The sequence below is a fragment of the Talpa europaea genome (genome assembly GCF_964194135.1).
Source record: "Talpa europaea genome assembly, chromosome: 5".
Classification (NCBI taxonomy): domain Eukaryota; kingdom Metazoa; phylum Chordata; class Mammalia; order Eulipotyphla; family Talpidae; genus Talpa; species Talpa europaea.
In genome coordinates, this window is record NC_140071.1 from 49,795,718 (window position 1) to 49,820,799 (window position 25,082).

At 38.2% G+C, this 25,082-nt stretch overlaps 1 protein-coding gene across 4 annotated transcripts in view; it reads right to left on the reverse strand.

Moving 5' to 3' along the window:
• Nucleotides 1–263: 263 nt before the first annotated feature.
• The window catches only part of ARHGEF28 (Rho guanine nucleotide exchange factor 28), a gene marked incomplete at both ends in the record, with an annotated part of 239,958 nt that continues 215,139 nt past the window's right edge, over nt 264–25,082 (reverse strand). For all 4 annotated transcript variants that reach the window (XM_084234065.1, XM_084234064.1, XM_084234063.1 and 1 more), the window contains one exon: nt 264–427. In XM_084234065.1, the coding sequence (XP_084090191.1) occupies nt 264–427 (164 nt within the window). The remainder of the gene's footprint in view (nt 428–25,082) is intronic.

Consider the following 25,082-nt stretch of genomic DNA (forward strand, 5'->3'; position numbering starts at 1 on the left):
ACTTTTTAAATACTTCTGCTTAATTTCCCTTCCAGAAATCTGAAATTAGGTGTGATAAGTTAATATTATACAAATAGAGCTGCTTTCCATAATTTAGTCATGCCCCAAAAATGACCTTGCAGGAAATATTAAATATTACTCTTAAAGCAATTTGGACACAGATGGTCACTAGCACACACTAACACACACTCACACACATTAGGAAAGGAAAAAAGTTTCTCCCCAAAGTGCCAGTTTTGTTTGGAAAAATAACGACGACACAATTAGAGGTAAACAATATTTTCTTCGGCTCCATCTCCAGTCTCCCCATCTTGTCTGCTCACTGTCTGCAGATTGAGCTTTGCTTCTGCTATAAATGTTTGCAGCGGAGGACGGTGTGGATCTGAGTCGAGGGTGGGAGGGCATTCAGTTTGAGAGGTGTCCCGATCTGCAACAGACAGACAGCGCAGGTTACAGGAATGTCAGACCCACAGCAGCAACACTATGACTCCGGGAATCCTGTCTCCAGGCGTGGTGGCACCCAGGGAGAAAGGAACAGAGCAGTGTCTCATGATTTAATCAGCAGCATTAAGCTATGTCCTGTCGTGTGTAGTACAAATTTGTCTCCTGCAGCTAAAAATTACCTTTGTGAAATACTCCTAGAAAAGAGCCAAACAAATGCAGACTTGCCACCATTTGTGGGCTGTTAAAACACTGCTAATGCTGAGACACTGTGCCCATTTAGTTTAAAAATGGGTTCAAGACCTTGGAAATACAGCTGTGTGCAATAAACTGTATTTGCTTCTGTGTAGCACCTTATCTCAGAATATCTCAAAGCCAGAACTGATCTTAAGGGTCCAATACTGTATCTGGGACTTTACAATGAGGGCAAAGGGTGGGGAGAAAGGAGCTGGAAGATCAAGAAGACCCTCCAGCCTTGGCATCATGCAAATCTGGTGACACTACCAATCACACAGCGAGAGTAGCCAGGTAGCAAGGGAAAATCCAATTGTCCCAGTAGCAATTGCGTTTGTTTCTTCTGGTTACCTAGCAACATCAGGACCTACTCTAGATCCTTTTTTCTGATAAAACCCTCTAATATGTGGTTTAAAAGGGAGACCAAGGGGATTTTGATTTGAAGGGAAAAAGGCTCTTGTGCAAACCACGTTTTCTGCACTTGTTCTACGCACCACCCTCTGAGGCTCAGCTATATGGCAACGCTACAGACTATAAGCTTCAGTGGAGGTCAAAGCAGAGTGTGCATGGAACCAGGAGGGAAAGATGGGCTGGCATGAGGCCCGCCTGCCCTTGTCAACCTTGATTCAAGCCCTCTATTATTAAACACTCTCAACTGGTGGCATCGTAATGACAAAATGCTCAGGACTTCTGCCCAGGACACTTAGCTATGACAGAAGGCAGGGAACATGGCTGGGTAGAAATGAAGGGCAAAGTATCCATACAAGGCTCCATTTTTCATGGAAGGATACCCTTTTCCACACTTTCTTTCATTAATTATTCCTACAGGAGATGGAGGCCACGGGAGAGGGACAGCCAGAGCCAAAGGAAGAAAACACTGGTCACCTGGAGAAACTGACTGAAGCCTCTGAAACTGAGGTGGACTCCTGAGGGGAGAGGGAGAGCATGAGGGGACCGCATCCACAGCTCTGCTCAAAGGTTTAGGCCGTCCCCAACTCTAGGTGCAATGGGACACAGAAATATAGACATTAACAATGGGGTACCTTGACTGTACTGACCCCCAACTCCAGATCCTGTTCCTCTAATACCAGGAGGTCATGAACCACTGAAGACACAACTACTGATGATGTTTCTAGCTACCACCATGTACAGAGTATCTCCCTTAACACAGAAACTGTTCTAGGATCTTACTATCTCTTTAAGCCTCAAAATGTCATGATCCACAATTTACAGATTGGGAAACTTAGGCTCAGGCTAGTCAAATTCTTGGCCAACATCATGCCCCAATGAAGTAATCTAAATTTACCCGGAGGGCTGTTGCCCCTGAGAGACACTCTGCTTCTCTGACCAAGATTCTCATGATTCCCATTTCTCACTGGAAATTTCTTGGCCACCTTTTCTGAATTGTAAGAATTGTAAGAATGTTAAATGGTTCTTCTCCCTAAGTACCACATTTTGAAGTCACTGGCAAAAAAAAAAAAAAAAAAAAAAAAAGACATTCCAAGTTCCTCAAAACTGAGAGTAATTACGAAATATTGTCACAAATACTGTTAACATCTACCCTCAGTATCAAACACAAAAACCCTCTAACAATGATTTCAGTATCAGGGAAAGACGACAACTCAACCTGACTGGCCTCCATCCTATTTTACCAATAGGGAGATAACAGCCACCCGTCCTGTCACAACACACTGTCATGCTTTCAACTCATTTCCCAACCATTGAATAAAACGATTTCATCTCTAAAAAATAAATATTCTCAATTTAACTGCTGATATTTAATATTACACTACACACACACACACACACACACAGGCTGGCAGGTTGGAGAACAGGGCACCTAAGCCACTACACTGTTGCCTCCCAGTCAACAGAAGTTCCAGCCAGGGCAGGAGAAATACCACATGGAAAATGAATGATGATCTATGGAATAAGTGGGCCGAGAGGTGATTGCTGCCAAAGGTGGCAATGCCAGGCACTCCAGAATGCCTTAATCCATGTTAAGTGCCCTTCTCTGGAGTCTGAACCATGTAGCAAAGTATCCAAAATACTGGTGAGCCTAGGTATGCAGGAAGTTACCCTTAATTGTTTCAAGAGAAGATTTGTTAAAAAAAAAGTCAAAGAACCAAACATATATCAGAAAGAATTCTTTTATCTTAATATAAATTGTGGCTCCAATTCAGGAACATAAAGAACCAAGAAAGAGAGAAAGAGAAAGAGAGAGAGAAAGAGAAAAAGAGAGACAGAGAGAGAGCGCACACAAGCATGTGTGTGTATGTGTGTGTGTGTGTGTGTGTGTGTGTGTGTGTAAGCGGCTGCAGAGCTCAGTCAGTACTTTTTCAAATAAGAACAGATACCAGGAGAAAAACATCTCTAGGTGAGAGCTCGCTGGGCTAAGGTGACTGGCCCACACTGTAATTCCAGATGTAACACTGGAGGCTGTTGTGGCTGTGTGTCACCTGGACTGGAACTCAATTTCCTTTTCCATGTTCCTTCTGGGTTTCTACCTGAACTATCTAGGCAAGGTCAGACTGTCTGTCTTTGAAATTAGAAACTGCTCCATGATTTCTGATTTTATTACTCCATTTCAATCCTGAAAGGACTCCAGCACAGCAATTGTGTATTTCTCAAGGTCAGTCACCTTTTTCCACACTTTTTACCCTAGAGAGTATGGTCATCATATAGTACCCTAAACTGAAAAAACATTTGTTGAAGTAAAACCTCATGATTCAGAAAGCAGAATTCTTTGGGAGTAAAATTAATCATCCAATTTCGGTTGTGATCAAAAATGCCTGTAACATTTCTAATCATGAAAGAAATAGAAAACCATTTTTAATAAGAAATATTGGTAAAATAATAATTCGTTCAACTAAAAACCAAATGCCATTGTAATGAAATAAAACTTCAAACTACAAACAGCCTTTAAACCAAATATCTCAACACAACTTTTCCTCTTGACATAATTTAATCCTTATATTTCTGGAAAGTAATCAGAGTGAGCACTAGCCTTAAAATAAGGATGAATAAACTGAAACACATTAAAACACCCAAAACCTAACTAAACCAAGTAGAGAAACAGAATCGTGGTGCAGGTGTTTGTTGTTTACTTGTTGTTTCTGGTGTGTGATTTTGTTTTGTTTTGTTTTTGCTGCATAACACCTTTTATTCATACCATAAATCTCCATCCTTCACTGAAATTTCCTTAGACTCACAGAAGGGTTTAAGTCCATATTCTAAATAAGTTTAAAAAAAAATTGTTAAGTGTCCACATTTGGACTAAAGGATTTCCTTTTACTCATAGGGCAGAAAGCAGTCAGGATACCAGGAACATGCGCAGTGTGATTTACATCCAGACAGTCCCCTGATCCTCCCAAGTGTGGGTCCTCTGTTGCAACCTATTGTTTGACATCTGTATTTATCAATTTTTACACTTTGCTACGTGCTGCTGGGATTTTAAACTATCAGATTAAAGAAAGTGGAGTTGGGGTAACATGACTATAGAGATCAATTCCGGGACAGCTGACACCAGCAGGAAGCAATACCGTCTACTGTTATAATAAAGTAAGTTAGAGAAAAGAGAATGTTAAGTCATAAGATAAAAAAACTTATAGAAATGTACTCTTTTGATACTATAAGTTTACAAGAAAATCTGTGGATTTTTAAACTTGAACTGTGGATCCCCACAGTTTAAACCTATATTGTTCAATTATAGTTGGAAAGCTGCTTAAATGACTGGAAGACAATGCCCATAATCAAAATTCACACCTGATCTCCCTTCTAAGGCAGCAAATTTTAGAGTAACTTATTATAAGGAATAGGTTGTTGATAAATCAAAAAGGCTTTTCTATCATTTTAATATAGTTATGGAGTCTTTTCTGTTTCTTGGATTTTCTCAATAAAAAACATTTTAACTTGTTTATTTTAACAAACAAAAGGCTTATTTACATTTAAAAGCACCAGTGTAACTTTCGTCCTAAACATTAATTGCCAAGGTCTGAAGTTAGCTCAATCGTAAGCCCTACGCTACAAAAAAGCAAGTTGCATCTACTGTGAGGTCATGGCTACCTTAGGGTCCACCCTCTCTGTATTCTCCCAGTCCATTCTCCTCAACAGAGGTCTCCAGTTTCGTGTCTTCTGGACCTCGGCTCTGTTCTTGCTTACTTTAATGAAGAGTTCAGACATGTATACTTCTTATTACTATGTTCTTTGTGCATTTTCCTAAAATCAAGACTCACACTTTCCTAGAATAATTCTACCTTAAACAAAAGTGTCCTCGAAGTCTGCAAAATAAGCCGTAGTCCCCATTTAATGATAGATTCACGCTTATACTCTGAAACATTCAAAAAATCGTTTCCTCATGGCATTACTGGCAATCACTATTTTTTCTCATGAGCATTAATGCACAGCATTTTCCTCCTAATAGAAAACACTTATTGTACAGAGCATGAGTTATCTTCAGAGTAAAGGAAATTTGGTCTCTGTCCCTAATTTTTCTCAACTCAATTTTCCATCATGAGCTACAAATAGGATATAAGCCTCTGGCATGAAAACTAGCCTGGAGTTGATACCTAAAGCCAATCTCGATTAGTGTTGATTCCCTTTCTATTCTTCATGTAAAATACTGCACTTGAAGTAAAATAACTGAGTAGACTCAGGTGTGTGTGTGCAAGTGAAAATTTGGAATGTGAGAAATAAAACTAGTACCCATTTTTCAAAAAGTAGAAACTGAGTTGGACTTAATGTCTTCTCAGTGATTAACACATTGGGAGTTATCTTGGCTGGATATGTAACTAATATTGACAAGAAACAGCGAAACTGAGGCAAACAGGTCAACAAAGACGCAATTCTATTTATTAATACAAGACACATTATGGGGCCTCCCCGGTGGCCTAGGGGTTAGGTCTCAGTGTTGTCACCATGATGGCCTGAGCTTGATCCCCGGTCAGGGAGCTAATCCACATATGGCTCAGCAGAGTTCTCCTGTCTCACCCACTGATCCCTTCAGCAGTGTATTTCAGTAAATCCACCTGTTCTGCTTTCCATTCTGTCTCTGGTGAATCCTCTCACTTCCCACACCTCTGGCCTATACTCTTATTCTTCTACATAAAAATAAAGTAAAAAAAAAAATTTAAAAAGACACATTATGCTACTCTCTCTGCTGTTTGATTTGCTCTCACACCGTTCTTTCTCCCAAGCAGCATGCCAGAGTGAAAAATCAGGAGTGAAAAAGTGGAAATAGGTGAGGTTTTCCAAACTAGGATACACTTAGTTCTGTCCATCATGTCTATCATGGACCAAGACAATAATTATCAGTAGCTGCTGAAATCTTTGAGAAGCTGATGGGAAACTTTTATCACTATGGATCACATTGACAACATCAGAACCTGCAGATCCATCTTAATATCACAAAAAGAAAAACAAACTTGGTAAGCCTTGTGATAGAAGCAATAGAAAATAAACAACATGTATAATATAGGAAATATACAGCACCTTCTAGGATGACTCTTTTCATGTCAAAATATAAATCCTGCATCTAATCAAACATCTATTCCCAATTAACAGTTTACAGGAAATAAAGGGGCAGAAGACTATGTTAAATGACATCATCAGGATGCAAGCAACAAAATCCAGAATGTAGGTCATTTTTCAGACAAAATGATATTTTTGATGTTAGCTTAATTTTTTAAAAATCAAATTAAAATTAAAACTGCTTTAAATAAATCAGTTGAATAATAGGCTAAGAACAAGAAAATATCCTAGAAAGTAAAACAAATACAAAATTTTTTCCAGGAAAAAAAAAAAAAAACTGTCCAAGTTAACTCAGTTTTTTCAACAAATACATCGTCTTTTATTTTTAAAGTCAGGGACACTAAATTAAGGGAGACTTATAGATAAATCGAATGCAATACATGAAATTATCTGGCTCCCAATTCAAACAAGCCAAGGGGGTGGGGGAAATGAGACAATCAGAAAAATTTAAGTACTGACAGTATGATTTTAAGAAACTGTTGTTAATTTTTTTAGATGTAGTGATATTATGGTGATTTTTTTAAGAGTTCTTACCTTTTGGAAAAGAATGCCTAAATATTTTTAGATGACATTTAGGATGTCCTAGATTTACTTTAAGATAATCTGATGTGAGCAGAAAAGGAAAAGGTCATTGATGAATCAGGATTGACTGAGTGTTGGTAATAATTAAAGCTGGGTGTGGGTAGACGGGATTTATTAAATTATTCGGCTTTTGTGTATGTTTGAAATGGATCATAACTTTTTCTTAAGTTTATAACCTTCTAGGGCCTCCCTGGTGGTGCAGCGGTTGAGCGCTGGGATGCGAAGCTGCCGGCAGCGTCTGCAGCATCCGTTCGATCCCCGGTGTGCCAGGCGAGGGTCCCACATGGCGCGCAGACCTCTCCTGCCGCCCGCTGCTCCCCTCAGCAGTGTACTTTGTCAGTCTGCCTGTTCTACTCTCTGGCTCTGGTGAATTCTCTCACCTTCCCGTGCTTCTGACTGTACCCAGTGCTTGTATAAATAAATAAATAAATCTTAAAAAAAAAAAAACCTATCATTATAAAAAAAAAATTTCTTAATAAAATAAAATAAAATAAAATATAACCTTCTATATATTTGTACTATAAAATCTTAAAGGATTCTCTGTTATTCCACCAGTGTGGCTTCTAAATATCTGATATACAGAAAACACCATGGCAATAAATTAAAGACCTCTTCTGGATGCTGAGTGCATTTAGATCAATTTTAAAGCAACTATATGACAGGTCATTGGCAAGTGCTGTGTATGGGTTTGCATCTACTTAAAAAGATATACAAATTGTATGAACCTATGTCATAAACTAGGCGAGGTTCTTTTGAGTTTATAGCTACCAATAAAAAAGTGATTCAGGTATAATGTTGGCTCCTGCTTGGAAAATCTAACATCTCCTAAGTGAAACATAATTCAGAAAAGATCTCATTTTATAAACTGGGTGCATTTGTCCATAACAATGAATTGATAAGCTTCTCTTGGAACTTGGATTCCTGTTTTTTATTTTTTCTTTTTGAGCTTGCTTAAAACTAAAAATGTAACATTTAAAAAGTAGGAAATGAAAAGCAATATGTCTAGTCTAATAATATCAAAGAAAATTTTCAAGCCATAATAAAGTAGGTATCAATATATATTGCCAAATGAGTGAATGAATCCAAGATTACTTAATTTAAAAAATCTGTTTAACTAGAGTCATGGAATCATCAGTTTGGAATTCTGATATTTACAAAGTACCTCTGAAGTTCATTTTGTCTAATCCTTGGCTTCTCTGTGGAATCAAATTGCAAAAGTAATCAAGATAGAACTGCAATATAGGATTTCTTTAAGACACTAACATTGTTTGACCTTGAATCAAACATTTAATTCACTCCTCTTACCCACCATGGTAGGCATATTATGAAAAATGAGATGCTAAAAAATCATGAGACAAACCCTACTTGAAACAGATCACAATGCAGAATACAGAAAGCTGAAGAAAACTTCTAAAAAGCTTAATGAACAACTCCAAAGAGATATTTAAAAGGCATTTCAGTCACAAAGCATGATTCCAAAAACAAGAACTATAAGAGAACAAGAGACATCGCCTGGAAATTGCAATGCTAGCTGAGTTTTGTTTTTTGTTTTTTGTTTTTTTAATCAGTGGAATAATAGGTTAAGGACAGGAAACTCTCCCAGAAAGTAAACCAAAAAGTATGAGGAAATGGAAATAAAAGAGAAAAACAGGAAAACGAGATTCCAAGTTCAACTTCCAATCAAAAGATAATTTCAGTAAATTAAAACTGAAATAAAAATTATTTCTTTTTAAATAAAAAGAAAACTTCTCAGAATCAAAGGAAATGTCTCCAGATTGAGTCTAATACATAACTAGTAAAAATGATTTTAATAAAAGACAACACTAAGGCATAGAATACAATTCATCTGAGATGAGATAAAAGATAATTCTAAAAACTTCCAAAAACAGAGAACAGGTCACAAGGGAACAGGAATTAGAACAGCACCAGACCTTGCAGGAGCAACCCTGGAAAGTTGGAAGAATCAAATCTGTCAAAATTCTGAAGGAAATAAATTTTTATTATAGGATTTTATGCCCGATAAATGATAAAAACTAAACATAACAGCAGCAAACCCAAATGAAATGAAAAAAGACATTTCAGCTAATCTGACAAATGTCTGCATTCATTTACATCTTAGGGAAGCTGAGGATATGCTCCACCAAGAAGGAATATGCCACAAGGGGGACAGAATGGCATTGAGGACACAACCCCCAGCACAGGATGGGAAGAGATGGCCAGCGGACGACTACAGGGGACAGCAGGTCTGCAGAGCCACGAGGGGACACTGGAACAGGAAGCCAGCAGATCTTGAAAGGGAAATTCCAGGAAGGAAAGTGAAACTGACAGACACTGGATGTGTTGAGTGTGTAAAATTATATTGATCAGTTACTGAGAGAAGTATAGGAGCCTTGGCATAAAATACAAAGGGAGGGAGGAAAAAGTCATCAAACGAAAAAAATAAGGCAGATGGTTAAAGTCTCAGTAGGATACAACAGTCAATAACATTATTTTAAGTAGCTTCTACACAAGTAATTGATTTTTCTCCCTCTTGAAAGAGTTTAGCTCGCACAAACGCCCCTTAAAATCTTAAAGTATCCAGATAATTATAAATGACTTCTCGAAAACAACTTCTTAAATTACAAATTATACGGAGCCCAATCAAAAAGAATATGTCTGTATAATTAAGAGTTGATTCTTGGAATTCAAAAATTTGCTATTAGAAAAAAACCTTGAACAGGAAATGAGAGGGAGCATAAAAAGAGAGCATAAAAAGCTACTATATACAAAAAGGAATGAGATCACACAGGTAACTAGGAAAGTATAAATTGAGAGGACAAATGGTCATTGCACACCTATGATATTGGTAAAAATTTAGAAGCCTAACAATACTAGGTTTGGGGAGGACCTGGAGAAATGGATGCCCTCGTATATTGCTGCTGAGTTGAACAATTTTGGAGAGAACCGGTCATACCTGCAAAACTAAAGGCATCCCTGCCACTTCCAGGTGTTAAAATCTACATCAACTACATTCACTTCCACTGAGTGTATGGAAGGATGTTTACTGAAAATCATTTCTAATAGGAAAAAAATGGAAGCCTTTTAATTGTTCATAGTAGGGAAATGAATTTGCTGGTGTTTATTCATATAATGGAATCTACAGCTGTTGAAAATGAACTATTTGTGCTACATGTATGAATATGCATGCTGAGTACAAAAACAAAGACATACAGGGAGAGTATGTGAAGTGCAAGAGAGGGAGGCAGGAGAAAAGGGCATGCTATTTTTGTTAAGTATGGAAAACAAAAAATGATAGGTGTGATATATATGGGTATTGATAGCACATACTGTGGAAATGATATACATCAATTCTAGGATACTGAACTGATTCAAAAATAAAAGATAAAAGGAAAGGACTTCAACTCTGTAATTTTTAAAAAAAGATACTGAAGCAAAATTGGCAAAATGTTAACATTTGTTAAATACATACTGATAGATATTTTCCATGCTTTTCTGTAAGTTTGAAATTTTTCATAATTGAAACTTATATATTTAAAAAATTATTAAAATACAAAGCAACGAGTTGCAATATGTGGTCTTTATTTGGTTCCTGAGTCCAAAACATATATGTAAACTGGAAAAAGGATATACACAGAGATACATAAATATGATATTTATGTAACAATTAGAAATTTAAACACTGACTATCTGTTGACCACTATGGAATTTCTGCTAATTTTTTCTGGGGTATGATAACAGTTTCAAAGTGAGCCTTGTCTTTTACAGATATACTGATGATTTTTAGAATTAGCTTCAAAATAACATGGATGGGTAGGAGGCTAGATAAAGCACGACTAGTCATAAGTTCCTAATTTTTTGAAGTTAAGTGATAGCACTTGAGTAGTTGTTACGTACCTCAATTTCATTTAGCTATATTTCAAATTGTCCATAATACATTCAGGTAGACTGATATGTCAAGTTCACATTTTATATCAAAATAAATTAAGATATTCAAATCTTAAGAGTCCCTGTTAAGCAAAGACAACTTTTAAGATTGTGCTGAATGAAAGAAATGTAGGTCCCAGCTACAAGGATAGTTTGTACTTTCATGGCACTAAATTCCTCTCAAGGCTGTAGAGACCAGGTCTTTCTAAATACCATGGCAATAAAGCTGGCTTTCTGGAAACTGCTTGCTGCACGACCCTACCCACATTGAAAGACTTATGCCTCTCATTTTGCTGAGAGAAGTATTGAATTCATTTTTCTGCCAGGTGAATAATGCAGGAAATCAACCTAGGAATTTTAATGCTGCATTTATTTCTTACTGGTTGGGTAGAGGGAAAAGCAGCTGTTCAAATTCTTGAACATACAGGATCCTGAGTTTTTCTTGAAACCAGAAAAAGGCAACAAGCAATTAGATCAAACACACCCAACCTAATTAGTTCAACCTACTTCTTAATAATTATGTTATTACCAGACTTAAAAAAAATTGGCATCCAATTCTTTATTTTAAATGTCTACAAATGAGTGTATTTTTCCCTTGATCAACAATTATGAGATGTCAAGAATTATGCACCTATTCTGAGAAATTGGTACTACAGTTTTCACAGCAACATAAGATTTTGAAAAAAAAAAAAATTACCAAGAAACCAAATCCTGAAATATCTTTTCCAGCTGTTGCCCTGAGTTGTCACTCAAAAATGATTATAATTTCTTAACTGCTACATAACTTATAGAATGTAAGCCTTGCTTGGTACATATATTTTCACCTCCTTAGCATTCTTTTCACATTTATGTTTGTTATCAAAGATTACTATAATGCATTTCTGGAAATTAAATTTCAAATGAATATTTTTAGAAACTGTACAATTACAAAAGAAAGTTTGCAGAAGCAAAATTAGGACTTTATTTTTTTTAAAAAAAGGCTGTCAAAAGAGAACATATATGTCATAGGGTCAACTGCTCTACTTCTTGCTCATCTCTCCCTACGGAGATGATTTTAAGTTGTGTGCTGCATACTACAGTCGCGTGGAGCTACTCTGTTGGCATATCTCTATGGACCTGTTCATATGTGTATTTCCAGGCATGTGACCTGTGACTAACACTGAAGCCTAGAGCATGTTCATTTCCCTTTAATTATCTACCAGGTGACATGAATTCACAAATTTATACTATGTGTTCCTCTCCTTAAACAGATTTTTCTTCTGCTGAAGAAGGAGCCAAATCATTACCATGGAATTTAAGTTCCCTTTGGTGGAATCAGCCATCACCAGCAAGGACTATGAAGGATAACCATAAAGACTCCTTTAGTGACCAACCCTCTGAGCCTCCAGGCCTCCAGACTCTTGAAGGGCACTAAGTACACAGGCCTGAGAGCCCATTAGCTCACAGAGCAGGAAGATGCGGGCACACATCACTACAATAAAGGCAGGATATCCTGCTCAATGGCTAATGAATACTGTCCATGGGTGGACACCACACCAGAGTCCCTCTGGAGAGAAATCCAGATGTGCTGGCCAGAACCAGTTTTAGAGCAAAGGCAATGTCTGCACTGAGTCTGGTTAACACCATGTCAACAGTTTTTGTGGTAAGATACCACTGTTGCAAAGGGGAGAAAATGTTAGATGCCACAAGAGTTTCCAAGTTTGGCTGAAATGAATTTGTGCAGATGAATTAAGGGTGGTGCAAGTGTATAAAAAAGTAGGGTGTGGAGGGTCTTGAACTGGAGTGTTAGGAATTTTAACTTCAGAAAATAAGCTAAGCAGGGCCTCCCCGGTGGCAAAGCAGTTGAGCGCTGAGCTGCGAACCTGCCCGCAGCCTCTGCAGCACAGGTTCGATCCCCGGCAATCCCCGGCTGCTGGGCGAGGGTCCCACATGGCGCAGCAGACCTCTCCTGCTGCCCGCTGCTCCCCTCAGCAGTGTACTTTGTCAGTCTGCCTGCTCTGCTCTCCCCTCTGGCTCTGGTGAATTCTCTCACCCTCCCGCGCTTCTGACTGTACCCAGTGCTTGCATAAATAAATAAATAAATAAATAAATAAATCTTAAAAAAGAAAAAAGAGGAAATACGCTAAGCAGCTACTGGTATCAGGATCCTTCTTGGGTCCCGTGACAGCTACATATTTAACTTGGCTTCACCTGCACATACTGCCACTCTGAAGTGAGAGGCAGGTGCAGCAGGACGGTAAGAAGAGAACCCTCCATTTCTTGCCTGCCTAGACTGAATCCACCTTTAGCCAGTAAGTTTTTACTCCTGTGATGGACAGAGTGTTGGAGTGAACACTGCTTTGAGCTTCTTATCCATCTGTTCCTCAATAAACCCTGAGTACCTAGTGTGAGCCTGACACTGGGCTGGACACCAGTGAAATCGAGCTGAAAAAGAACCTCATCCAAGCACCCTAGAAGTTTATAGTCATATAATCTCTTTGAAAACTGTTTTACACTGAGCCTCCCTGGTGGTGCAAGGGGTTAAGTCTCAGCACAATGAAGCTACCTGCAGCCACTGCAGCATGAGTTCCATGCTGACCCACATGGCACAGCAGACCTCTCCTGCCTTGCCCACTGCTCCCCTTAGCAGTGTATTTCAGTGGATCCACCTGTTCTGTTCCCTACTCTGTCTGTAGAGAATCCTCTCACACACACACCCCACACCTCTGGTCTGTACCCCAGTTCTTGTATGGATAAATAAATCAATCTTTAAAAAGAAAACTGTTTTACAGTTTGTTAAAAGTTAATTGGGCACCTACAGTAGGAGTGATTCTACTCCCATGTATTTATCCAAGAGGAATGAAAACATAATTCACAAGAAAGCCTTGTGTAGAATGCTCACAGAAACTTTAATAGTCAACAACTAGAAATAAGCCATGTGCCCATAACAGAGTAACAGGTAGCTGCGGTACAGTCATCAGGGAAGGGTTAATAAAAAGAAACCAATTGTGTATTCATGCAACAGCAAGGATGCATCTGGGTGAAAAAACTGAACGCAAAAATGTTTAGACATCATGTCTCATTCCATTTCTTTCTAGAATCCTCATAATTAACCGGTGGAGATGAAAAGTGAATGAGTAGTTGCTTCAGGAATTGGGGGTTTGTTGGAACAAGAGATAAGGGAACATTCTGGAGGAACAGAAATGTGACCTGTGCCCTGATGTTCTTCCCACAAAACTGATTAAATAACAGAGTTAATATATGAGCATTTCACTATATATAAACTATATCTCAATAAGTGAAAACCATATCAAGCATCTCAGAGTCTAGAGGGAAAACAAGTCGGAAAATATTGTGATAAGTAATAAAAGGGTCTAATGGACACTGTGGGGCCACACACAGAGGCTTTTGGCCGGTTGGAAGGGTCTGGATAGGTGTCTAGAGAAAAAAATGACCCAGGAGCTAAGTCTTGAAAGTTGAGTGAGAGCTGGGAATATGAGTGGAGGGAGGATATTCCTGAGAGGGGAAACAGATATATGGAGACAGATGTACAAGAGACACCCATGGCCTCTCACATTACAGAATGCGCACTTCAGGCCTGGACCACAGGTTGAGAGAGGACAGAGTAGGATAGGCTGAGGGACCAGGCCTCCAGCCCCAACACGTAACTCTTGGGATTCTTTCATCAGGTCTATTAATACCTGGTGTGTTTGAATAAGCCCCAGAAAGCTGACCTGGAAAAGTCTTAAACTAACTGGTGACAAACCTGTATCCACAGGTCAAATGTGGCCTAGGATCTAAACAAAGCTCTATCTTAAATTCATTATATTGGATTTGGTTTTAAAGGACATCCTATGTGGTAGCTCATGTTGAAATATTCAGTTGGGCTTTAACGGACCCCATGGGGGTAAAAATTGTATTTGAAGGGTGTGTCACCTGCAATGAGTTTTTCAACATCCATTTACACTGTGTTTTTTTTTCCCCAGTGTATTTCAAGGAGAAGTAAGTAGTCCTGCAAAATGCTAGACTGGAAAAGAGGATCCTGAGGTTAAATCGGTTTGGGAAGTGCCACTTTTGAAGATTCACAGTACACATGGGCACGGTAAAAGTTCTGGAAACGTTGTATAGTCCCCAAACCACCACTTCCCAATTATCTGATTATGGGAACTTTCTATGGTGTAACACCTAATTATAGAGGAATAGTGAAGCATTTTTTGAGAAATGCCTGCTGAGATAAAAACCAAGAGACCTACCAACCACTATGGAAAGCTGTGTGGAGATTCCTCAACCTACTAAAGATAGAGCTTCCATATGATCCAGCAATTCCACTCCTAGGTGTTTAACTGAAGGACACAGGAACATTAATTCCAAAGAGCACCTGCACCCCTATGTTTATTGAGCACTATTTACAATAGCTAAGCTTTGGAAACAACCCAAATACCCAAAAATGGATGACTGGATCAAGAAGATGTGGTACATATACACCAGGGAATATTACTCAGCATTCAAAAAAGATAAACACATGCAATCTGCAGCAACATGGATGGAGCTGGAAGGGATCATGCTCAGTGAAATAAGTCAGAAAGAAAAAGTACAATACTGGATGGTCTCACTTATTGCAGGAATCTAGAAAACCTAAATAAGGGACCAGGAAAAAGAAAAACTATAAGAAAGAAAAAATCAAAATCAACAAAAAACTATGAATCAGAGACACACTATGGGGGGTGGGGAAAGGAGGAGTTAAGGGGGTGGGGAAAGGAGGAGTTAAGGGGGTTGCAATTGTATGGGGAATATAAAAATAAAATAATAAATAAATAAATAAATAAATAAATAAATAAAACCAAGAGACTTAATAAGTCAGGTCACCAGAGCAACCACCTGGGGGCAGCACAGTGGCACTTCCTACTGACTCGCCCCTTAACACAGTGTAACAGTGACAGTGACAATAACTGTGGCCACTGGGTGTTCCAACATGTTAAGAATTTCACATGTTTGTCTTTTGTAATCTTTATACCACCTAGAAAGCAGATACTAACAGAAGTCCATGTTTATTGATGAGGAAACAAGGTTAAACACTTGCTAAAATGTCACAGTAATGTAAAATTTCTGTAAATGACAATGCTGGAATCTGAACCCAGGTATAATTCTCATAACTTCTATCTTAACCACTAGACCTACAGCCAACACCACTGTTCAATATTAAGTGTATTCTTTATTGCATTCATTGTTCATCTGTGTACTTAGTTGTTCTTTCATATCTCTCAGTATAAAGTGAAATACTGATAAATCTACTAAAATGTATTTTTAGTCTATATTTGTAGGAACAGTGTAGAAGATGAGATAAAAAGGATTCTTTATCTTCTTACATTTTAATTATAAGGAAATACCACATCAGCTACTTTTCTCATGTGTTTAGTTTTGGCCATTATGTTTAAAAGTGATATTGCCCAACAGGTTTCACCCCTCGTAGTGTTTCTGGGGCAGTGCTGAACCAGCCACTTAACCAAGCCCTTCAAAAAAATACACTTTCAGGAATTTTACTGAACTATACATCCCCAAAGTTAGCCAATAGCCTCTCTTAAAAAAAAAAACTGAGACTAGGGCCTCCCCAGTGGCGCAGTGGGTTGAGCACAGTGCTATGAAGTTGTCTGCAGCCTCTGTAGTGTGGATTTGATTCCCAGCCGGCCAGGGAGAAACCCACATGGCACGGCAGACCTCTCCAACCTCGCCTGCTGCTCCCCTCAGCAGTGTCTTCAGTCTGTCTGCCTGTTCTGCTCCCTGCTCTGTCTCTGGTGAATCCTCTCACCCTCCTGTGCCTCTGACTGTACCCCAGTTCTTGTATAAATAAATCTTTTAAAAAATAAAAAAATAAAAAACTGAGAATAATTATCTCTGAAAATAATCACCAATAAGTACTATATATTTATGGAAATGTGCAGAAGTAGCATAAGCTTGTTTGAGAAAAAAACATTTAAGCCCCCCCTTGATTTATTAAAAAAAATTGTGTTTATGCATATTTGGTGGAGAGGGATCTCACAAGTATTTATGATATATACACATCTTTCATCTAACAAACACAAAGAGGAAATTTTTAATTTGCTAAACTACTTGGAAAAAAATCTTTCCATATCTTAACTAGGGGCAATGAGGACTTCTTTGATTTTCCCCAATACTTTTCTCTAAAGCACCCATAGTTCAGATTCAGGCTTTTCCCCCATATCCTTGAACATAACTGGCACAGAGAGTCAGCTCAAAACGGGGAATTTCTAGGACAAATTTAGCATCCAATTGTTCATAATGCTTTACATACCTCAAATTGCTTGTTCAGCATAAAATAATTTTTTTCCCAAAATTTATGTAGGTGATTCAGTACCCTGAGGAAGGCTAAATGCCCCTCCCTCGTGCAGGATTGTTGGCGTATCCTTTCAAAAGGCACATGAATCCGGTCCTCAGTCTCCAGGGAGACAGCCATGTGCAACTGTCCTTTCCCACACTGGAGCATAAACGTGAAATCTGGTCTTATTGCCACATGCTGACCACCAGACCATCACATTTGGGCCAAAACGTTCATTATGTTTCTCCCTCCAATATATATGCCAATGAAAAATAGTTTGCATATGTAAAACTTTGTGAGTATATTTTAGAGCTCATATGACCAGAAGCATCAAGCATCTAAAAATATAGGATGAGCTCTCCTTGTGTATAATCTGGCATCCCAATCTGTATAAATTAACAAGTAATCAAAAATAGTACAATTTTTTTTAGTAAGAATAAATTCATCAAGAGTCAGAAGTTTAACTTACTCATTAGAAGTAGCACTGTCTTGAAAACCTTTAATTTCTTAAAAGGGGTTCGTTTTAATCAGATGGAATAGACATTAAGCTTCCATATTCTTGTTAGAAAAGATCCCAAAACAGAACCATATGGAAATAAGACAACACATTATATTTCAAGTGTTTATGCTTATATAATTTAGAATATTTAGTAGTTCCATATTTACTAAGCTAAAATAAGAAGGAAAAATCCATCATCGCTAAACAGTTAACTGCAAGGGTGCATCTGAAGTGACAAGAATATACACTTAAGATCCTAAACATGCAGATTCCAGAAACTTTTGGCAAAGCCAAGTATGTGAAGTCTCCTTGACTTCTAATATCACACCACCCTGTCTCCTGCCATCTGCCTCAACAAATGTCACTGTATTCCCAGGATGGAAACATGCTTCCTTCCTGAATCATTCCTACAAAGACCTCCAAAAATATGGCCTAGCAGTTAAGCATGATTATCCTGGATACAGGGGAGGGGATGGGGGAACAAAACTATAGCCTTCTTTCAGTAATACAGAAGAATCAAGAATTCCCTCATATGTGGGACCAGTGTCCAGCAAGGGCCAGTCTTTGAGAAATAGGAACTTCAGGACTCAGAATCTGTAAGGGGACTGAGGCTCCTGAGGACATGTTAGAAAATAGAATGTTAGAATCACCTCCTCATTTGAGGCTTTGAATGAAGAGGTCCTTGAGTATGCAATTCCGGGTTTTTTTTTTTTGTTGTTGTTGTTGTTGCTGGTAGATTTATGAGACTTTTAGATTACATTGCCCTTATTGCAATGTTACTACATTCTGTAAGATTAATTGATTGCAAATCACTGCAAAGGGTGCCAAGATCACTGGTAGGAAGCAGGTCATTAAATAAAATTAAAACTCTGCCAGTGTTGTGCTTGTAAATGTTTCTTCCAAAGCCTTACAGCACCATTCCTTACAAAATGGCCTCAATTCACCAGAGAGGCCAAGGCTCCTGTATTTCTGGTGGATGATTTAAGTGTCCTATATTTAATCCCAACATCCAGCATGGTATGTTTTGGGAGGAAAAAGTTCTAGTGTAATGAAATTTGCACTAAGAGAGCTATGGAAAAAAAATCACAAAATAATTAGATTTTGCACAGCTTTACTGTGAAATTGCTCAGGGCATTACCCTGAATAACTGGAACCTTTACGAGACTACATTTTTTTTTTCTTAGGTAAATCTTCAAACCAAGCGTTAATATTTCAGATTAAATTGAATTAATATCTTATCCAGAAAGAGAATGGATATCCTAGCCCCTTACAAGGAAATGCAACAGCAATTATCACGGCAAACTAACATCTCCATAGATCAGAACTCAGGCTTAGGTTTATTTATTATCGGATCTGAAGTCTAAGTAGAACAACAGGACAAGATTTCCCTGCCTCAGCCAGCTAAGAACACATAGGCGCCTTTCAGTCACTCTAGGGCAAAGCAAAGTGATACATTTCTTAAGCTGCCACCATATTCAATTTTAAGATTTCTATAATAAATATGTGACATTTTAGACAATATTTTAAGACTGACAAGTAGAGGGCGATGCCAGGAAAACTGGTTCACATTCTAGGAGCATATTTAACTCAACAAATACTAATTGTTTTGCCTGGGGAGATACATTGGACTGTTAAATAGGATTTAACAGAAGAAAAGGGGTTTAAGAAAGTGTTTCATTCATGTTGAGCTAGCCACCCATGTTTAATTCACTAGCATTCAAAAGTTTAAAAAAAAAAAAAACCCAGTGAACAGAAAGATTGACTAATTGTTACTGATGTAATAATTTAATGCTGAATTATTTATGTGCTATCTTCTGAAAATGACAGGATTCATTTCCAGTTGAATGAAGGATCCATTTCTGGTTGGTTTAAAGTATTTTGGGGAGAGCACATGTTAATTTTTACATTTTCATTTGCTATGCATAGCCATATAGGGCTATAAATACAGTATCCTAAATGGAAAAAATAACATAAGAAGATGATCTCTGGAGTTGAACAAAACTGTCCTATGCCAAACTGATAATCAGAATGCACAGTAGTACAAAAATGTATTTCAACATTAATAAGGAGAAGAAAAGTCATTGTTAAAATCTGCCACCTAGAATCCAGTGAATTATTAAAGGCAAACAATCTTATAGTTATCATGACATTTGAAGATCAAATACTTCAAAAAGTTTTGAAACTCACTCCATCAGGTTAGTGAGACTGAGGTCCTGCCTGTGCAAATCACCATCACACCCCAGAGCTCTGCTATCTTTTCTCAACCTCTTTCAATGTCTCAGTGAGGAGTCAAGTTCGCAGCTGCTTTCATTTCTGCTGGAGAGAGTGGACCTTGACTCTTTCATTCACATAATAAATATTTATCAGATGTTCATTACATGCCAAACACAGCGCTTGGTGCTTGAGATAGAGCAATTAACAAAGGGGACAGGCACAGTCCCCGCCACCTCAAGACTCATTCCACAGTGGAGCAGACAGATGTTACATAAATTATTACACTTGTAATTAATTCAAATCATGATAAGTGCTAATAAAGAGATATGTCCTGGTGATTGTGAACCTTAATTTTTATCAGTTTATCCAGGACTAACAAGAACAAATTGATTCAGTATAACCAAACACATAAAGAGATTAAGGTCATAAATCAGACTATAATTTTTTTTAATTTAAAGTGAAGAAATAAGCCAGAATACTTCTGTTGGCTGATCTCAACATTTTCTTCCTAGTAGGAAAACCTACTCAGAGCATCCAGAACATAGACATTTTCCTGGGGTATATTTATATAGAGCGAGCAATTATTAATATTATACAACCAAAGAGGGTGGAAGGTATGTAAATAAGGAAGCTCTATATCCCAAATTGAGATGTTGAGTCTCATCATCAGAATACTTCTTACATTTTGTTCAGAAAACAGGATTGATGGATCTAACTTCCAACATAGAGAGAACAAAGTGAAACAAGATGCTTTGTTTCTTGGTGCTGGTGAAATACTAATGCACACAGCCTCTTAGTTCCATTCTGAGGAAAGAAATGCCCCAAATAACATTGTTTTTTAATCAGATTTTAAACTGTTGGCTTCCTGATAACATTTAATAGATGCATATTTATCAGCAGGCCACTTTTGAATCACAATTAGAATGAAGATTTCCAGAAGGAAGGCAAGAAGCTGACTTTCCTTAGATAACAAAATCTGTTAGGCTTTTAAAATTGTTTTCCATTCTATTAACACTCCCTTACCTTTTGCACAGATGGGGGAATCAAGGCTTAGGAAACAGCAGCAATAGGGGCCAGAGTCCGCATGTGAACTCTCTCTTCTAACAGCAAGCCAGGGTGGGGTGCAGGAACAGGGATTAGATTGACTGGCCTGGAGTCACCCAAGGACAATGTCACACACACACTTGCAGGGCAGAGCCAAGCCTGACCAATCAGCATCTCTAATGGAGGAATCCACTGTCATTGCAGCTCCCATCATGGTTAGAGACTAACCCTCCCAAATACCATCATAGGATTTTGGGAAATGGAATGGGGGGGGTGGGGAAGTAGGGGTGTTGCCATTTTAAGTCACTGGCTTTAAACACATTTAACATATTCAACTATATCTTTCCAAATTCCCATTTTCACTGAGACCAAATAAAAAGTGAAAAACTTTAACTGAATAACAGCAAGAGTAACCATCATCTCACAAGACTTGTAAAGAACACGAGATCATGAATTAAAATGCATTTTTGAATGACATGAAGTGCTATAAAATAATTACGCTACCAATGTACCAAGGTGATTTCATTGGGTTGCAATCTCTCAACAAGGAGCATAACCACCTCATTATCAGTGGTGAAAAAAGATAAGCTACAAGTTAGTTGGCTTGTTTTATAAAGGTTTACCAGAACACCACTAGTATCATTCTTCACATATTGCCTATGGCTGCTTTCAAGCTACGATGACAAAGTTGACTCTAGGTGACAAAGACCTGAAGGTCTGCAGTGACTAAGGCACTCTGTGGGCCCTTTAAGGAGCAGTCTGTCTCCTGCTGAACCAGATGGCCACACTCTTCCCAGGCAAAGTAAAATAACAATCCTCAGCTAACACTCTACATTTTAAGCAAATCCTAAAAATGGTATCTCCATGGTTGCATGGACATAGAGATGAGAGGAGAATGTCGCCAGATTCTGATATGTGGAAGGGACACTTCCTTTAGATCATTGCCCCTTGAGTTATTAAGACCAATAGCAAGACATTTAGTACATAAATGATTAACAAGTGTCCATTCCAAACCTAACCCTAATCACTGAGAGAATAAAGCCACACTGTGCAAGATCGTTCAAACATGGCCCAGAGACCCCATACATGCATATAGTTTTCATATTTCAAGCTAAGGATGGCCCAAAGGCAGCCTACCCTGCAGAATCATTCATACTGAGTGGATTCCCATGTCAGCAGCTTGTCCTAATCAAATTGGAACCCAGGGTAGGGATGAGCAAGGCTCATCCACATGGCTGGCTGGCTGCCTCCGAATCCACCCACCTGCTTGGTTTTGCTCTCCTGCTGTGTACTGGGTCCAACACGAACTAAGGCGGATGGCCCTGGCCCAGTTGGCTCACGCAGCCAACCTGCCCCCAGAGAACCATGCAATCAGGAAGTTGGCAGTCAGCACCATGGTTCAACAGACTCCATGAGCAAATGTCATGTTTCCCTTTCTGTAAAAATCTGCAAAAGGCTAAAGTCAATCATCCACACTTGCTGGTGAGAAAGACTGAAATTAAACCTTGGAGCCTAATTCTTTATACTCTTCCTGATGGAGATTACTGACAGCAAGCACAATGATGCTTTAAAATGTTACCCAAAGTGATAGTCAAAATTTTAGAAGAAAGATAGTTGCTCAATGACTTCCTGATTTTGACTTCTCTAAACTTTGTAGAAATAGCTGGACAATAATTGGCTATTATAATGAATATTCTCTCCCCTTTACCTTTGGTTTCACTTAAGTAATCCAAAAATGAAAGTATCTAATATCCCTCCCTATCAGAGACCTCAAACTCCCACAAGTCCCCTATGAAGACCTACACTTGGAAATCCAGCCTAATGAATCTACAGACTCAGTAATTTTTCACCCTAATTATTGACATTGTCTTAGTAACAGATGCCCTATCTATAAACATACAAAAATATCACAATTTTACTGTTCTGATTTTTTTTACAGCATTCAACTTACTCCCTTAACCTAGTTAAAAAAAAATAAAAGCTTGGAAGTTAGTTATAACTCTGTTACACTATTTTTAAAACTAAAATTTTCATAACACCTAAAAACACTGCAAGCAGAAAGGTAATTATTTTATCCTTTGCTAAGGGCTAAATGGTGTTCCCCCCAAAATTCATATAGTGAAGTATTCACTCTCTTAGCCAAAGGCTGAGGAAAAAAAAAAACCCAAAATGTATTTGGAGATACAGCCATTAAAGCGGTAATTAAGTTGAGTGAAGTTAGCAGGTGGGTCCTAATCCAACGTGACTAGTGTGTCCTTAAGTACATGGACACAGACATGCACAGAGGCAAGACAATGTGAGGACACAGGAGAAGATGACCCGGATGACAAGCCTAGGGGGAAGGTCTCAGAAGAAGCCACCCTGCCAACACCTTGATCTCAGACTTCCATCCCTGAGAACTGCGAAGAAACAAACTTCTGTTGTTTAAACTACTCCATCTGTGGTAATTTACTATGGCAGCCCTAGCAAACTAGTACATTCCCCTTTTAACAGACACCTTTGTCATTGAAACCTATAGTACCTTACTCCAGTCTGTTTCATGGGAAATTGCCCTAAGGTCCTTGGCCAAGCTTCTTTCACACAGGTTACACAAATAAGGAGTCCTTTTCAGAATTATGGCATACTTTTTAAACATTAGAAATTATCATATGCTCACTTCTTAAAGAGTCTTAAACATTAACCACTGCATCATTATTACTTGAAAATTTTCTATTTTCTTTCCATATATAAAAACATGTCATTGAACGTTTAATACAGCTGTCTATCTTTAAAAAAAAAATTGCCAAAATGAAATAATCTGCATACAGGAGCCTCCTTGGTGGCCTGGAGGTTTAATCTCAGCACTATCACCACTAAAGCCTGAGTTCAATCCCCAGCCAGGGAGCTAACCCACATGGTGCAGTAGACCTCTCCTGTCTCACCTGCTGCTCCCCTTAGCAGTGTATTTCAGTCAATCCAGCTGTTCTGCTCCCCACTCTGTCTTCGGTGAATCCTCTCATCACCAACACCTTTGGCCTATACACCAGTCCTTCCATGCAATAAATAAATCTTTAAAAAATTAAAGAATTTGAATACAATGCTTTGAATTTTAAACACATTTTGATAGTCACTAAACTCTATTACATAGTAAAGGGAAATACGCTTAGAATCAAAACTTTAAATAAAGTTACTCTTTTTCTCTTATCTCATGACTATGCACAAAATTTGGTTCTTGATTTAAATTTTTCAAATGCCTAACAAAACCAAGATACTTTCACTATACTGCAGAGGAACTTCCCAGGTAACCTGCAAAGAGTGAGGTACAGATAAAAATATAACTAAAAAGGGAGACTAGACACAAATCAGATTAAATTTCATACCAGAAAGCATTTTCTCTGTTGACTAATAAAAAAAAAGCATATATTATAAAATACTAAATACTCTGAATAGTTCTAGAATGCTAAAGCTAGTTTTTTTTTTAAAAAAGTCACAAAGTAAAGTGCGTTTTTTTTGCCTTTAAGAAGAGTAATACAGGCGAGGATTTCATAAGGCCAGTCACATAGCAATTATTCCATAGGGATAAGGTTGTTTAAAGAAACAGGTGAGGATTTCATAAGGCCAGTTACATAGCAATTATTCCATAGGGACAAGATTGTTTAAAGAAATTCAAATTCTCTGTAATCTTGGCTAGTGTTCCTTGGAGGAGTGAAGATTAAGTTTTTAAACCATCACCTGTACCTCCACTACAAACTAAATCAAATAGTATTAACAGGTGAATCCAAGAATTTTCTTCATGAAACAACTTCCAACTTTCAAAACATTCAAAAAGTAAAATTTTTAAAGAGCTACCTTAAAATGTATTTACAAATTGGGGCTTCCCTGGTGGCGCAAGGGGTTAAGACACAACCTATGAAGCTGTCCGCAGCCACTGCAGCACGAGTTCGATCCCCGGCCAGGGAGCAACCCATATGGTGCAGACTTCTACTTGACTTACCCACTGCTCCCCTCAGCTGTGTATTTCAGTTAGTCTGCCTGTTGTGTTCCCCACTCTGTCTCTGGTGAATCCACTCACCCCCCACACCTCTGGCCTGTACCCCAGTTCTTGTATGCATAAATAATCTTTTAAAAAATGTATTTACAAATTACATGGGGCTACTTCTAGGCAACATTAGAGAAACTATCCATAAGAACATGCATCTTACAGGGAAAGTGAAGCTAACAGGCATTTATGATATCAGGACCCAGGTAAGCACTGGCCCTCACAATCCAAAAGACCTAGATATCTTTTCCAAATGGTAGTACTAAAAAGAGAAGGAGGGGGTC